Source organism: Euprymna scolopes, chromosome 12, assembly GCF_053919585.1.
Source record: "Euprymna scolopes isolate OS-2025 chromosome 12, ASM5391958v1, whole genome shotgun sequence".
Lineage (NCBI taxonomy): Eukaryota > Metazoa > Mollusca > Cephalopoda > Sepiida > Sepiolidae > Euprymna > Euprymna scolopes.
Window position 1 is genome coordinate 144168194 of NC_136493.1, and position 16528 is coordinate 144184721.

At 29.8% G+C, this 16528-nt stretch overlaps 2 protein-coding genes across 2 annotated transcripts in view; both read left to right on the forward strand.

Moving 5' to 3' along the window:
* Nucleotides 1-16528, forward strand: part of LOC145291520 (PAT complex subunit CCDC47-like) — a 102531-nt gene that overhangs the window by 26257 nt on the left and 59746 nt on the right. The window lies entirely within an intron of this gene.
* On the forward strand, nucleotides 4220-13041 carry LOC145291521 (uncharacterized). The gene is made up of 2 exons (XM_080137506.1): nucleotides 4220-4784; nucleotides 12713-13041. Exons 1-2 carry the CDS (start codon nucleotides 4394-4396, stop codon nucleotides 12808-12810), a joined length of 489 nt encoding a protein of 162 aa, XP_079993632.1. The 5' UTR covers nucleotides 4220-4393; the 3' UTR covers nucleotides 12811-13041.

Below are 16528 nucleotides of genomic sequence, written 5' to 3' on the forward strand. Positions count from 1 at the left end.
TGCGCGTTTTCCACTAAATATAGGTGATGTGAGCGACAAAGAAAGCGAGTGCTTCCATCAATGCATCAGCAAAATGGAAGTTCGCTTTCAAGGTTGTTGGAATATCATCATGCTTGCAGACTACTGTTGGTCTATCAAGTGGGATGATGCCAATTCTAGAAAATCAGTAAAATGTCTATTTATAGATGATGTTTATGCTTAGCATTTTTTACAACTTCAAGCTTTAATTATGAATATTTTGGTGTGATTTCATGAATATGTGTCTTAAAGTTACATAAATATATTGTTTCTTCGATTTGTCTGTTTTTATTGTAGCTATTAGCTTCCTACAGAAGGGGTGTATACTGTAGCAGAAAAACTAAACCTGATAGAAAAAAAGTGACAGCATTTTTTAAATCAGCACCCTTAAACTAAGTAAAAACAGTTGAAACATTTTAGGTACCAAGACAATTTATTTTTTGTTGGCCAATGTTATTTAAGAATGTTAACATATTATCACAATGCTGAACTGAATTATTCTTTTAAATAAACTATACCAAATTATGTTACTTCATTGTAAATAACATGGTACGACACTAGCTAATAAAAATTGACAAGTCAGAATCAAAGTTTGATTTGTAAGCTTTAATGCTATGAATGTGCACTTGTTTTTAAATTCAGTAAGTATAAATTTATATTAGCTCTATATTATATATATGTATATCATATATATATATATATATATATATATATATATATATATATATATATGATATATATGTGTGTGTGTCTATATTAGCTTGATAAGCTCTGCATATATAATCCAGTTGATAATCAATCAGTGGTTTGTAAGTTTATCACAGACAAACGGCAGGTGGGAACCTACTTTGTTTTATTTATTAAAGATTTTTATTGTTTCTTTTAATTGTCTTTATTTTTCAGAGACTCGCAATACTGGAGGCATTCTCTCACGTGAACGACAATGGAATAGTCAAGTGATTTTCTCTATTGAAGAGATCGATATTTGAGTTCCACTGTTTGACATACTCATAAATTTGAAAAGAAAAATCGAACACAAAAACAAAAACGCCATCGATTTTACTTACATCATTCCCTTTGTCTAACTTTTATTTTTAGTTAGGATGTCCACTTGGATGATTCGGAGACTAAAAGAGAGATTTACAACAGGAATAAAGAAGACTTTATTTGTTGATGCTACTGCCCTTTCAAAGCATTTATTTATACTGAACATATATTTACCTTTCTTTCTTTTCTCTCCCCCCATCTCTCTCTTTCAGCAATATATATATATATAGTTTTAAAATATAATTATCCACTGACACGTGTTTCGTCGTCTACAACTCATTAGAATGGCTGAATATATATATATATATATATATATATATATATTGAAAAAGAGGAGCATATATATAATCTCTCTGCATATATATATATATATATTGCAATTGCCCATACATGAAATCCATCCAAACAGCATAACTAATGACTCCAACCAAAATATTTCAAATTTAGTAAACCATAACAATAACCCACAAAATAATTCCTATAATGGTTTTCCCGCGGTTAATTCGCAACAAACTCACCTTGAAAATTATTCAATTGAAAACAACCGATTTTAAATACCAATCTAGATATTAACCTAAATACATACTTAAATAATGGAACAAAATTGAAATCCGATGTAAAAACTCACACAATATATAGGCACAACTTCTAATTTAAAACTGAGAATCTCAAACCACTTACATTCCTCCCAAAACGAAGCTATACAGAATAAAAAGGCACTTCTTTAATTATCTTAATTAAAAACCTAACACTTAAGAAGATTCCTTATTCAATCAAATGGGTTATACTAAAAAACAAAATCATACACCAGGGTCTAAATTTTGTAATCTTTTCATTTCTGAAGCAGTTAAAATAATCACTTTTCCCAAACCTACGATAAATACAAAGAACGAATTGGTCTCACAATGCAAACACAGGAGAAAATTTAAATACGGCCAATTTGAAATAACATAGATAATTTAACATTAGGCAATAAAAAGAAATAATGCCTACTACATATCATTTGCTTAACATTTTCAATCTTACCATATTCTCTTATATGTAATCTATTAAATCTTTAAATCAGTTTAATCGATTATTTCTCTTTTTAAGTAGTTCCTCCTTCATATCCAACCAATGACATCTTTACATGTTACATGTTGAATCTTGGCTCTGGAATTCAACTTTTAGAAAGCACCATTCAATATTATTTAAATACTTATATTCATCTACATATAGTACTATTTAGAACCCCCCTTCACTCTACTATTCTAACTCATAATTAGCATAGTAAATCATAACTTTTTTTATACCTCTGAACTACTTTCCACAATATACATTGAAATATAAACTCGATTCACTCAACCACAACTCATCTTATGTACCATTCCACAATCTCCTTTCGTCTGCAAAATTGCGATCCCGTACAATTCATCCAAGATATCTCAAATTAATCCTAATATTAACTGACTAGACTTTAATAAGACAAATAATATAAGCATCAAAAATAAGATAATATTCCTTTAAAATACTTCTATCTAAAATTATTTGAAAACTCTTATTTATATTTACATTTATAGTAGTGCTAATCATCTGTTTTACCCCAAGCATTTTAACTAATATTATTCTGATTCTGGATTTTCAAATTTTTTTCATTTTTTAGCTTCATAATATATAGTTTATAAATATGACATTTTTCAACCTATTACTTCATTACTTCAGCAGTAATTTATTCATTTAAGATTTTATAAAATATAGTATTTTGTAGGTTATCTACTTATATAGTTTTATTGCTAAAAATATTTATTCCTGTAAATGGTCTTATATTTTGATATATAAAACTTTAAAAGTTTTTTTATTTTGTTAGCGTTGGTCCAGCCGATAATTTGGAATAATTTAATTTTGAACTCTGAAATAATTTGGTGTAGGGGCTGCTATCAGGTGCACCAACTACTGGGGTACTATGTAGGGATTTGGGCAGCAAGATATTGGTTCACGTTGCACTTGAACTTCTGCATGTCAGTACAGTTGGAGAAGCAGTGACCTGGAATGGAATTCCAAAGTCTAGCGGTTCTGGGGAAGAAACTACTGGAGTAGAAAGATCTTTTACATCTAGGGATCTCTATCAACAGTTTCTAGATCACATTCTCAGCTATAGTGTGAAAAACAATTTTTCAATTTCAAAAGTTATGATGAATTTACTGGTATTCAAAATCGTAAGAAAACGTAAGGAAGTGAGCACGTTTTTTATGACTGGTTTCCATAGCAACCACGTCGCTACTAATTCATTACTGCCGTGAAAAGAGAAGTAACAAGTAAAGAAAAGTAACAAGTGAAACAGAGAGAATATAAACATGAAAGGGAGATAATTTGGGGGGTTTTATTGAAAGCCGTACATTGTTATTATTACATATGTGCATGTAATGTTTATGGGGCCAAATAATAAGACTGAAATTAAACAAAGAACAAGTGAATTTACTAGAAGCCGGGAAAAATCATGGATTACAATAGAAAAATGCGAGCATAAAAAGTAATATGGTTAACCTTAAACATGGAAAAGTAAAGGACTAGTTGTTCAAAATTGGAAAAGAAAAGGACAAGATATTCTAGTAAAAAATATAATAAATTTATAACTTAAAATATTACAGCATTAAGAATTTTTAAAATTTTAATTTATAACATTATATAATCAATTCTTAATGCTGCAATATTTTAAGTTCTAAATTTATTATATTTTTTGCTAGAATATCTTGTCTCTTTATTTTCTAGTTTTAACAACTAGTCGTTTACTTTTCCATGTTTAAGCTTAACCATATTACTTTTCATGCTCGCATTTTTCTATTGCAGTTTATCTATATTTATATATATAATATATATTCTTTCTTTGAACATCATGTCTTTCTCTCTCTCTCTCTCTCTCTCTCTCTCTCTCTCTATATATATATATATATATATATATATATATATACATAATTATTGATTGACTTCTATATGACATACTGATCAATATATGTTATTGCAAGTGTATTGTGCCATTGCAAAGTATATATAATATATATTCTTTTCTCTGAACACCACTTCTTTCTCTCTCTTTCTTTTTGTATATATTTATTGATCGACTTCTTCTAGATGACATGCTGATGTTATTTCAAGTGTATTGTGTCATTGTCAATGTCCATTAAATCTTTGTTTATCACCAGTCGTGTCAAGGCATTGTCGGAAACGGATATAAAAAGACGGACAATTCATTTGGTCAACTCAGTTTCTTTGGCAGGCATTACTGAATCAGACCAAAGTTTATCTTTGTGTATAGGTTCGTACCCTCCCCCTCCAAAAAGGAAACTTTGTGATGAAGTTCTATATTTGTTCTTTGCCGCTGTGCCTTTTTCTGGCGCTTGTCGTTTTCTCCATCTCCGGCAGCAAACTTCAGAACTCGAATAATGGTCAGGACCCACAGCTGGGTTTTTATGCAAGGACTGGGACCAATCTTGAGAATCCGAATCAGCCTCAGATGTATGAACAGAAATTAGACAAAAATCGTCCATATAAGTGTCATTCGAGAGCACGGTTATTCCGTGCTGGTGCTGTATTCGTCACCAAGTGCCAATTCTGCACTTGTCAGGAAAATGGCGTCATTGAATGCACAAAAGTGAAATGCCGGCACTGTACTAAGTATTTTGCGCTCATATCAACCAATTGTTGCATTGGAAAATGCCCAGGGAATCCTTTCCCCAAAAATGGTAAGCATTTCATATATCTCTGTTCATAAAGTGTAAGGGTTTTTTTTTTGTTTTTGTTTTTGCTTATCAAGGCCCGGTAACCACATATCAAGGCCCAGCGGCCACTCAAGGGTAGGGGTTAATGTGTGTATGGTAGTCATTAGGACAATAGCAAATTAATCATTAGTAATGGAAATCTGGTTAAAAAGATAGTTCAATAAGAACTTGTTTATGTTGGACTTGAAGACGATTGATCAGGAAAACAGATAAATGGAACAGAGTTCCACAGGCAGACAGTTCTAGGAAAGAGCTTTGTTCATGAAATCCATGTTTATGTCTCGGCATCGATTGAGAGTGGGGGAAATTTTGGATACTGGTTTTGGCTATATGAGTGTTTTTTTGTTGAAGATTGATAAGGGGGGACCATAGATTGGAGCTCAGTTGAGCACTTGCCGTGGAAATAACAAGAGAGCAGAGACAAGTTTGCAACATTTCTTCTGTGGGAAAGAGGTTGTAGAGAAGAAAAAAAACGTATCACCTACTAGATTACAAAGTCGGTTTTGAACTCTGTCAAGGTTTAATAAGTATGAGCTGAGAACATACTGTGATGATCAGTAATGGTGGAACGTGGGTATGGTTTGATTATTTTAGAGGACGGTTCAACAAGAACTTATTTACCTTAGACTTGAAAACGACCTTGTATCTTTGTATGCATAGGATTCACACTTTACCGATCATTATGAATTTTGGAAAAAGCTGTGAGGCATAAGGGTTGTTAATGTGAGCTAGTTTAATTTACTAATTTGGGTTTAGTTTAATTTAATTTTATATAAAGAGGGTGAAAAGAGAAAGAAAAAAGAGGCGGAAACGCTTTGTGAAAATTCAGATGTTTCCGATTTCTTTGAAAGTTTAACAACAGATATTAGGCATCATTTAATATTTCTGCATTTTAAGTTTCTTTAAAGTGTTTTAAATGTTTTTAGGAAGCATAATATGGGCATAAACTCAATTTGAAATTTCATTGCATTAAATTTGATTCATAGTTATAAGATACAAATTAAGCAATGATTTTTATCCTTGCCACCTGCCTCCAAATCAACAGAGATTAAACCATTGCTGCAATGACCTGGTCTCTGTTGATTGCAGTGTAATGCTGATTCTGTGCAGTTCTAGGAGGTCTACCTTCTCAGACTTTTCCTTCTCTCTTTAGGAAGAGGTTAGTTATTGCTAATCACCTAGTATCAGGCACTTTTGTGCAGGTCAGAGTGACCCTCCTCGGGGGCACTGACTTCTCAATTCCACTTTCCGACCTTTGTGTCACAGTTCTTGCAGTGGGAGAGGACTGAATACCTTCCTGAATTTCAATTTCTTCTTCAGATCTCTTAAGCTTAAGCATTAAAATTTTCCACAATTTCTAGAACAAAAATCACGTAATGGATTTTGATCAAAATTGGAATAAGGATTCTAGAGTTTAGTATCATTATATCTTGATTTTAATCTTCATAAAGTAACATAAAAGTGATACAAAACTGTTCTGATTAGGGAATTCATTTTACACATCCTGAGACGGGATGTGTATTATTATTATCTAAATATTAATTTACTTGTCCGTGCATCCGGTGTCACAAAAACCATCATCATTGCAAACATTAATTAATGAGAAATGAATTACCTCCCTCTCATTATCAGTTAAAAATCATTGAACCATTTCCTCTCCAAAAATTGAAAAAAAAGAAGAAACATGGCTGTCTGTTTACGGTTTCAAATTGGCTATTTTATTTTATAATTTAAAAAAAAAAAAGTCATATTGAGAGAAAACTAAGTCTTTTTTATGATAGTTTCTTTTTTAAATTAAAAAAAAAAATGTGTAAGTGAATTGACATCTGTTCCTTTATAATTTATTTTTTAATATATTTTTTATTATATGTATTTTTATTATATATATATTATATTTTTTAACCTTTTAAAGCAAAAAAGAATTCATTTAAAAAATTTAGATTTTTTTCAATGAAAATTAAACCCACAACACATCCTTTTGTTTTGTTGTGTGTTGAATTTTCCATTGAAAAAAATCTAAATTTTTTAAATCAGTTCTTTTTAGCTTTAAAAGCTTAAAAAAATAATTTGCTAAAAAATTGTTTTAAATTCGTCGTTATTTATTTTATTTTTATTTATTTTATTTATAATTTGTTTTAAAAAATTTTAACTACCATAGAGTTTTCACAAGTTCTGCTAGTCATTATTATTATTAATATTATTATTATTATTATTATTATTAGTTTTCAAGCAGACCATCATCAAAGATTTCTCTTTGAGAACAACCTGTCGTGTTCCTTGGAGTCTGAGTGAAACAAGTCTCTCCAGATTTCCAGTACTCTCCAACTCTTTCGGTAACCTTTGTTGTCTTCGCACTCATCAAGCGAAAGTCTAGTGAGTGCTTTCTCTCCTGGGGTTTTCCCATCCTCCTTTGACTCTCTATGACTATTCAGTGTGGTACCAGTTGATGCTGGCACTTTTGGTTTGGGGGGGGGGGAGAAGGGAGAGTTAACTTACAATTATTCGGTTTCAGTTTTCTTGATTCCATCTGGTGTTTCTTTATGTTTTTATTTTACTTCTGTTACAGTTTCTTTATGTGCGGTTAGTTAAACTGGAAGAAATCACAACGTGGTTGCTAACGGTTTGACAGGAAAGAGGACTGTATCGGACATATGTGTGTGGCAGTGTAGCACCTGTGTATATATTGCTATGATGTCTTTTATAAGAGGGGGGGAGAAACAAGTCTATTTTAATATACAGATAATCTGTATAAGTGAATGCATATATATCTAGTGCGGTTTGTAATATTTAGACAGAGGGGGAGGCAAAAAAGGAGGAGAAAGAGGAGGAGTGAGAGAGAGAGCATTTAAGTTTGAGGTAGCATTAGCTTCGTTTTTATGTATTTTCTTATCAATTAGTTTCATTTCGATAGTTTCATGAAGTAAATGGAACTTAAATTGTGAAACAATTGTGGCCAAAGTCAGCTTGTTTATAATATATGTAGAAATTCAGGGAAAATACTGATATACCAAATAATACATTCAAATGAACATGTTATATATTGACCCCTATTGATCCCTAAATAAATATATTAACTAGTATGAAATTCAGAAGTGTTACATTAAGTAGATGGAATACTGTTGCCATATCTGGACAGGAGCTGCCAAAAACAGCCTATCCTGCCTTGACAGAGTACAAAATAGACTTTGTGGCTTAGTGGGGGATGCCCTTTTCTCTACCCTGCAACCCCTCTCCCACAGAAGAGACGTTGCGAGCCTATCCTTGTTTTATCGTTATTTTCATGGCAGGTGCTTGTCTGAACTCCAATCCCTGGTCCCCCCTCGCCAATCTTTCACGAAAAACACCCGTTTAGCTGAATCCACTGTGAAAAATTTCCCCCACTCTATATCTGTGCCTAAATCAAAACGCGGATTCCATGAGCAAAGCTTCTTTCTTAGAACTGCACGCCTGTGGAACTCTGTTCCGTCTGCCTGCTTCCCTCCGGACTACAACTTGGATGTCTTCAAGTCTAATGTTAACAAATTCCTAATGAACCGCCCCCTTAAGTAAACACTCCATCAAATCTCCACACTAACGTAATGTACTTGCAATAACCCTTATCCCTGAGTGGCTTCCTGGTTTTCATTTATGAAAATGTTACGTGCACATATAGTGCCAATTTTATTAATGTGCATACATAAAGCATATATTTTATATAATATTCATACATAATAGCATATATATATTATATAATATTCATACATAATAGCATATATATATTATATAATATTCATACATAATAGCATATATATTTTATATAATATTCATACATAATAGTATATATATTTTATATTATATTCATACATAATAGCATATATATATTATATAATATTCATACATAATAGCATATATATATTATATAATATTCATACATAATAGCATATATATATTATATAATATTCATACATAATAGCATATATATATTATATAATATTCATACATAATAGCATATATATATTATATAATATTCATACATAATAGCATATATTATATAATATTCATACATAATAGCATATATTATATAATATTCATACATAATAGCATATATATATTATATAATATTCATACATAATAGCATATATATATTATATAATATTCATACATAATAGCATATATATTTTATATAATATTCATACATAATAGCATATATATATATTATATAATATTCATACATAATATATATATATTATATAATATTCATACATAATAGCATATATATATTATATAATATTCATACATAATAGCATATATATATTATATAATATTCATACATAATAGCATATATATATATTATATCATATTCATACATAATAGCATATATATATTATATTCATACATAATAGCATATATATATTATATAATATTCATACATAATAGCATATATATATTATATAATATTCATACATAATAGCATATATATATTATATAATATTCATACATAATAGCATATATATATTATATAATATGCATACATAATAGCATATATATATTATATAATATTCATACATAATAGCATATATATATTATATAATATTCATACATAATAGCATATATATATTATATAATATTCATACATAATAGCATATATATTTTATATAATATTCATACATAATAGCATATATATATATTATATAATATTCATACATAATAGCATATATATATTATATAATATTCATACATAATAGCATATATATTTTATATTATATTCATACATAATAGCATATATATATTATATAATATTCATACATAATAGCATATATATATTATATAATATTCATACATAATAGTATATATATTTTATATAATATTCATACATAATAGTATATATATTTTATATAATATTCATACATAATAGCATATATATTTTATATAATATTCATACATAATAGTATATATATTTTATATAATATTCATACATAATAGTATATATATTTTATATAATATTCATACATAATAGCATATATATTTTATATAATATTCATACATAATAGCATATATATTTTATATAATATTCATACATAATAGCATATATATTTTATATTCATACATAATAGCATATATATATTATATAATATTCATACATAATAGCATATATATATTATATAATATTCATACATAATAGTATATATATTTTATATAATATTCATACATAATAGTATATATATTTTATATAATATTCATACATAATAGCATATATATTTTATATTATATTCATACATAATAGCATATATATATTATATTCATACATAATAGCATATATATATTATATAATATTCATACATAATAGCATATATATTTTATATAATATTCATACATAATAGTATATATATATTATATAATATTCATACATAATAGTATATATATATTATATAATATTCATACATAATAGCATATATATATTATATAATATTCATACATAATAGCATATATATATTATATAATATTCATACATAATAGCATATATATTTTATATTATATTCATACATAATAGCATATATATATTATATAATATTCATACATAATAGTATATATATATTATATAATATTCATACATAATAGCATATATATATTATATAATATTCATACATAATAGCATATATATTTTATATAATATTCATACATAATAGCATATATATTTTATATAATATTCATACATAATAGTATATATATTTTATATTATATTCATACATAATAGTATATATATATTATATAATATTCATACATAATAGTATATATATTATATAATATTTATACATAATAGTATATATATATTATATAATATTCATACATAATAGTATATATATATTATATAATATTCATACATAAAAGCATATATATTTTATATTATATTCATACATAATAGTATATATATATTATATAATATTCATACATAATAGTATATATATATTATATAATATTCATACATAAAAGCATATATATTTTATATAATATTCATACATAATAGCATATATATTTTATATTATATTCATACATAATAGCATATATATTTTATATAATATTCATACATAATAGCATATATATATGATATAATATTCATACATAATAGCATATATATATTATATAATATTCATACATAATAGCATATATATATTATATAATATTCATACATAATAGCATATATATTTTGATATATATTACATCTTTATTACTCCAAAGCTTCATCAAAATCTTCCATCCCCCAAATATTCGAATTTGCCAGATATACAGTCCCCACTAGCCAAATAAGTCACACACACACTGATTTAAAATATACAACTCATAAAAATCAATGTTGTTTGTGAAACATTTGCAAACACCCAAACAAGTCAGTTATTCTATATTTGTTTCCACTCTTAAAAACTTGGAATTAAATAGTTTTATTTAAAAAGCGCTAAAGTTTCAATTATTACGCAGATTATTATTATTGATTGTTTTGTTTTATAAATATAAAAATATATTACTTGTAAACAATTACTTGCCGGCGACAATTTTAAACGTGATATTCTTTCAAAACATGATAAAATATCAATCCAAATTTTGGTTTAAATAGTTTTATTAAAAAAAATTGTTATTATTTATTTATTTATTTTTGAAAATAAAAATATCAATCCAAAGATTAATTAAAGTTGTTTAAATACATAAAAAACGCACTTTTGGTCGTGAAAACCGTTTGAACGTACCAAGGTAAAGTGTTGTCTTCTAAGTGAAACCAGCTAGGGTTCTTATTCCCTACTCGGTCCATCTAATCCTTTGGTTAAGCTTGTTTGAAAAATGGTTACATTATTCTAATGTTTTGCTTGTTTTATCTAACCAATTCCTGACCTTCAGACTATGGTCAAAGTATAGCACTTGTTTTGTCCTCGGCCAGTGTACGAGAACTCTTTCAAGATTGAGGCAATCTTTATCTTTGTACTAATCCAGGGTGCCCCTTTTTTGATAGCTGGATTTTCTCCACATAAAAAAACCGACCTTGTGTCTAACTCTGCTCTCAAGAAAGGCAAGTAAAATGGGGGCAATCCATCCATCTCATTCACCTTTATCCTCGAGTAACTTTTGTCCTTGATAAGTGGTGAAAAAAAAGTAGGCTTTTGAGTAAACCTGAACTATTCAAACGTTAAACTTTGTTAGACACTCAAATATCTAAGACTTATAAAGAGGATGGATGAAGAGCATTTGTCTCCATTATAATAAAAGTGTTTCATAGGAATCAGATGAATATATTGTTGGCATTAGTTTTCCTGGTATCTTTCTAGTTAGAATCTTTTCTAGAAGTACATGGAGTACTTACGAGAGGGACTAGATTGCTAACATCCTAAGTGAAAATGTTTCTGTAGAACGAACTTGATTCGAACTTGGTACACACAAGTTACCAGTCTGTGTCATTAATCACTGAGCCATTGTCACCCCCCCCCCACTGTTTGGATGTGATAGAAGGGCCATTTGGCTCCATATTCGAAATAAATAGACAACAACAGATAACATTGAAGGTTAACAGAAAGTATTTTTTTACTTTGGATAGTTTTTGTGTAGGTACAATGGAGATAGGTGAGATCGCAAATATGGAAAATGTATATTTGGATTGTGAAGTTTTGAGGTTGTTCAGAAATTTTGTTCCTTGGTGAAATAGTTCTTTTGTCCCAAATCACTGCCACACCTTGATGAACAATCCTATTTTAGTTTTCTTTTGTGTGTCTTTGTGCTTCTCTCCATTGTTTTGCTGATAAACTTATTTCTTCTTTTTTTGTTATATTTTTTTTTTTTCTCATTTTTTACTACCTAATACTTGAGAAGAGGGGAAACATTGCTTGTATTACACAGCAAGAATAATCTCATGTCTATTTGATTTCTTTCAGATTTGGGATTTGAAAGGAACGGAAATAACCAATCGGAATCTTATTACCAAAATCTGTTCATAGAAGACAATCAAATAAACAAACAAAATTGGAAGTGAAATAAATATCCACCATATCGCAAAAAAATATTGAGAGAAAGAAAATAAAACTTAGAATTTCGTTTCTGAATTTTGATTTTGTCATATGCATTCACTTATTTAAAGAGTTTCTGCTGATACAAGTGTGTGTGTTGTCAGCAGAAGAATCACTTTATCGAAATTTATATGCAATGAAATGGAAAATAAAGTAAAAAAAAAAAGGTTAATTAAACTAATTTGATTGATTTTTTCCATCTTCTCTTTTTTTTATTATTTGTGTTCTGTTTGTTTATTATCCTGAAATGGTAAATCGATGTGTTCAATAAGGATACGTCCACTAGTACTTATCTGATCGTTTAAATTTTCAGGGAAAACCTTAGTAAGTAAACAAAAAATACAAGTCAGAATGGCGAGGAAGTCTGCTTAGGGGGTAGGGGCGTCATTGTCCCTTGTAAGAACAAACTAAGGGAAATGTTCTCACACAAAATAAGTAAGGCAGAGAAGAAAGCAATGTCAACAGCTTAATAAATTTTTTTTTTCAGATTTGACATCTAGTTCTTTACTTTGTGTGTGTGTGTGTGTTTTTTTTTATTTCACTCACTTTCACCTCAAACAAGGCATATTGCCACTTGAAAATAAGGGACTACTAATTGGGGCCATGCCTAAGAAAGATTAACAAGATATTAAACCTGCATATCAGTACAGTCAGCAAAACAGGTAACAGGTAACAGGAAAGGAATTCCAAAGTCTAGCTGGTCGAGGGAAAAAGCTATTAGAGTAGAAAGCTTTTTGGCATTTAGAGACCTCAACAGTGAGGGGGGAGATTTCCCAACTTCAAAATCTAGAATACACCTCCAACAAAGAGATAGCCATCAGGAACGACCAGACACTAGCAGAGAGGAAAGCAATATCAACAGCCTAATAAAATGGTCCTTTTCACATTTGCGATCTAGTTCTTTTCTTTGTGTTTTTGTGTCAACTTTGATTCGAAAGCCAAAATGCCCCCCACCCCAAGAATGACCTGATGCAATCTTGGATGAAATGTCCTCAATCTTGGATGACCACGGGGGTTGAATGTTAAGAACAAAAGTTATGATTAAATTGTACTGCTAATATAGTTTGTTAATTTGCATTTTGACAAAGGAGTGTTAATGCAACAGATATTACCACAAACAATGTAGTTGGCTAATTAGAATTAGAAGAAAGAACAGCATTTGGTTCAACTCTCTTACAACAATAGGTAAGAACTAACATCCCTAAGGGTTTTTTTTTAAGGTAGTCGAAAACTCATTCAAGCACTTTCTTCATCCAGTTCGTTATTGTTGATCCTTTCTTTCATGCGTATAGTAAATTCGTTCACCTCTGCCTTACTCTTAATCTCATCAAGCGTTACTGGATGTTCTCTTATTGTGTTACATGATGTATTTTTACTTCAACTTCCGCTTGAATGACTGCTATTACCATATCCTCCAATGGCTCTGTCTGCTTAGGTATTAACCTCTATAAACCGTTTGCATGACCAAGTTTTTTAGATGGTACATACTCCATTTGAAAATTGTAATTCAGAAGTATGGTACCCCATCTTTGGAGTCTATTTGCCATATGTTGTTTTCTATCCGAAAATCGTTAATAATGGTCTGTGGTCTGTTTGTAACAAATTGCCTACTGTGCAGAAAACGATGAAATTTCTTTACTGCAAATATAATGCTTAGCGCCTCTTTTTCAATTTGTGAGTAGTTCTTTTCGTCTAACAAAAGTGATCGGGATGAATGTGCTATGGGTTTCACTTTTCCATCATCCATTTTGTGTAAAATGCATGCTCTTATGCCATAGGAGCTGGCATCGTTTGCAACTATAATTTCACACTTGAAAAGTCTCTTTAATTTCCCAAAATGCTTCTTCGCACTCTTGCGTCCGGACCCATTTTTGGTATTTCCTTAACAGTTCATTTAAAGGCGACCTTAGTTTATGCATATTTGGCACAAATACATTGTAGTAATTTGGCAAACCTAAGAAACTTTGTAAAGATGCAATATTTTCTGGAGCAGCCATATTCTTTATTGCACTCAATCTATCTGGATCCGGCCTTCTTCCATGTTTATCGATGATTTGCCCCAACTATTTTATTTTCTCCATGAAAAATGTACATTTTTCCTGTTTTACTTTAAATCCATAATCCTGGATCCTTTTGAATACTTGGTTTACATGAGCTTTGTGTTGTTCTTTGTTAGCGTTTTTCATTAATACATCGTCCAGGTATCCTACTGCAAAATCCAACCCATTTAACATAATGTCCATAATTTGTTGAGAAATCGTAGGGGCGACTCTGACCCCAAAATGAAGCCTGTTAAACTTGTACATAGCAGCTTTGAACACTCCTCATCGACTGGAACTTGTAAGTACTCATCATTGAGGTCGATTTTAGAAAAATATTTCCCTCCACTCAGTTTCGCAAATACCTCTTCAGGGCTCAGGAGAGGATAATGGTGATCTTGTAATGCTCTGTTTAAGCCTGTCGCGAAGTCGGTGCAAACGAATCTCCTTACTCTTCTTTTTGATGTAAACCATTGGTGCAGCCCACTCACTGTGATCAATTTTTCCGACGACACCCATGTTTTCGAGTCTTTCTAATTCACCGTCTATCTGTTCTATAGCGGCGTATGGAACATTTCTTTTCTTTCTGAACACTGGCTGTTCATGTACTTTTACATCAAATTTTGCTACTGCTTTTGTACACCTTCCCAAACCGCCTGAAAACACGTCTGGGAAATTCTCTTTTAATTCCCTCTTAAGTTTTTCTGCCTCCACATTCGAATCCTCAACCTTTTGGCAAAATGAGCTTACAGGCAGATCCCATAGTCTAAACTTTTCAAACAGATCAGTCCCAAAGAGGTTGTTTGATTTTCGCATGACAAAAATTCTTGCTTTTTCAGCCCTGTTCGTCAATAATTCTCCTTCAAAGGTAATTTTTTCACCACTGACACTTCTCGCTGTTTTATGTGATTTAATCATAGTGGGTCTCCCAAGCCTCTTCCATGTCTGTACATTAATAATGGAAATGTCAGACCAACTATCAAGCTGTAGCCTTATTTTCTTTTTAAACATTTTGACCTGTACATATTTCCGGATATTTTGTTCCTCGGGTTCAATTTTCGTAAGTTTAATGGATGTCTTTCTACCAGATTTTTTTCTTCGATGCGATGCTTTATGCCCTTTCTGGTGACAGTTGTCACATTGTTTGAATTTGTAGGGACACTCATTGTACCAATGTTTATTTCCACACCTCCAATATGGTCCAGGTGGATCTTTTCCTTGTTTCTTTCTCTGGTTATTTTTTGAAGTCGAATTTTTCTTTTGATGGATCTTTTCATTATGCAACACTCTGCTTTCCTCTATGTCACGACTATCTTGTTTCAATGCAATAAACCGTTTACAGTCTTCCACTAAGTTTTGTAGTTTTAAATTCGGTTCGTTTTCAAATTTATTTAAAACACGACACCTGATTTCAGCGTCTTTATTTAAGACCAGCCCTTGCACAAATATTAAACATTTAAAATTATCTGTTGATAATTCCTCCAGTTTGAAATCGTCACAATGCTTGTTTACTATACTTGCATAAGTAGTGTAGTCGTCTTCCTCTCTTCTAGTGACATTAATACATTTATATCGCCTATGGAAAAGAGACGTTTTTGCAGAAAACAGTCCTGTAAGTAGCATAACTGTTTCTTGGAAGAATAAA

Coding starts and splice junctions, on each gene's coding strand:
- LOC145291521 (XM_080137506.1), top strand. CDS start 4,394: ATGAAGTTCTATATTTGTTCTTTGCCGCTGTGCCTTTTTCTGGCGCTT. Junction 4,785..12,712: donor GAATCCTTTCCCCAAAAATG/GTAAGCATTTCA, acceptor GATTTCTTTCAG/ATTTGGGATTTGAAAGGAAC.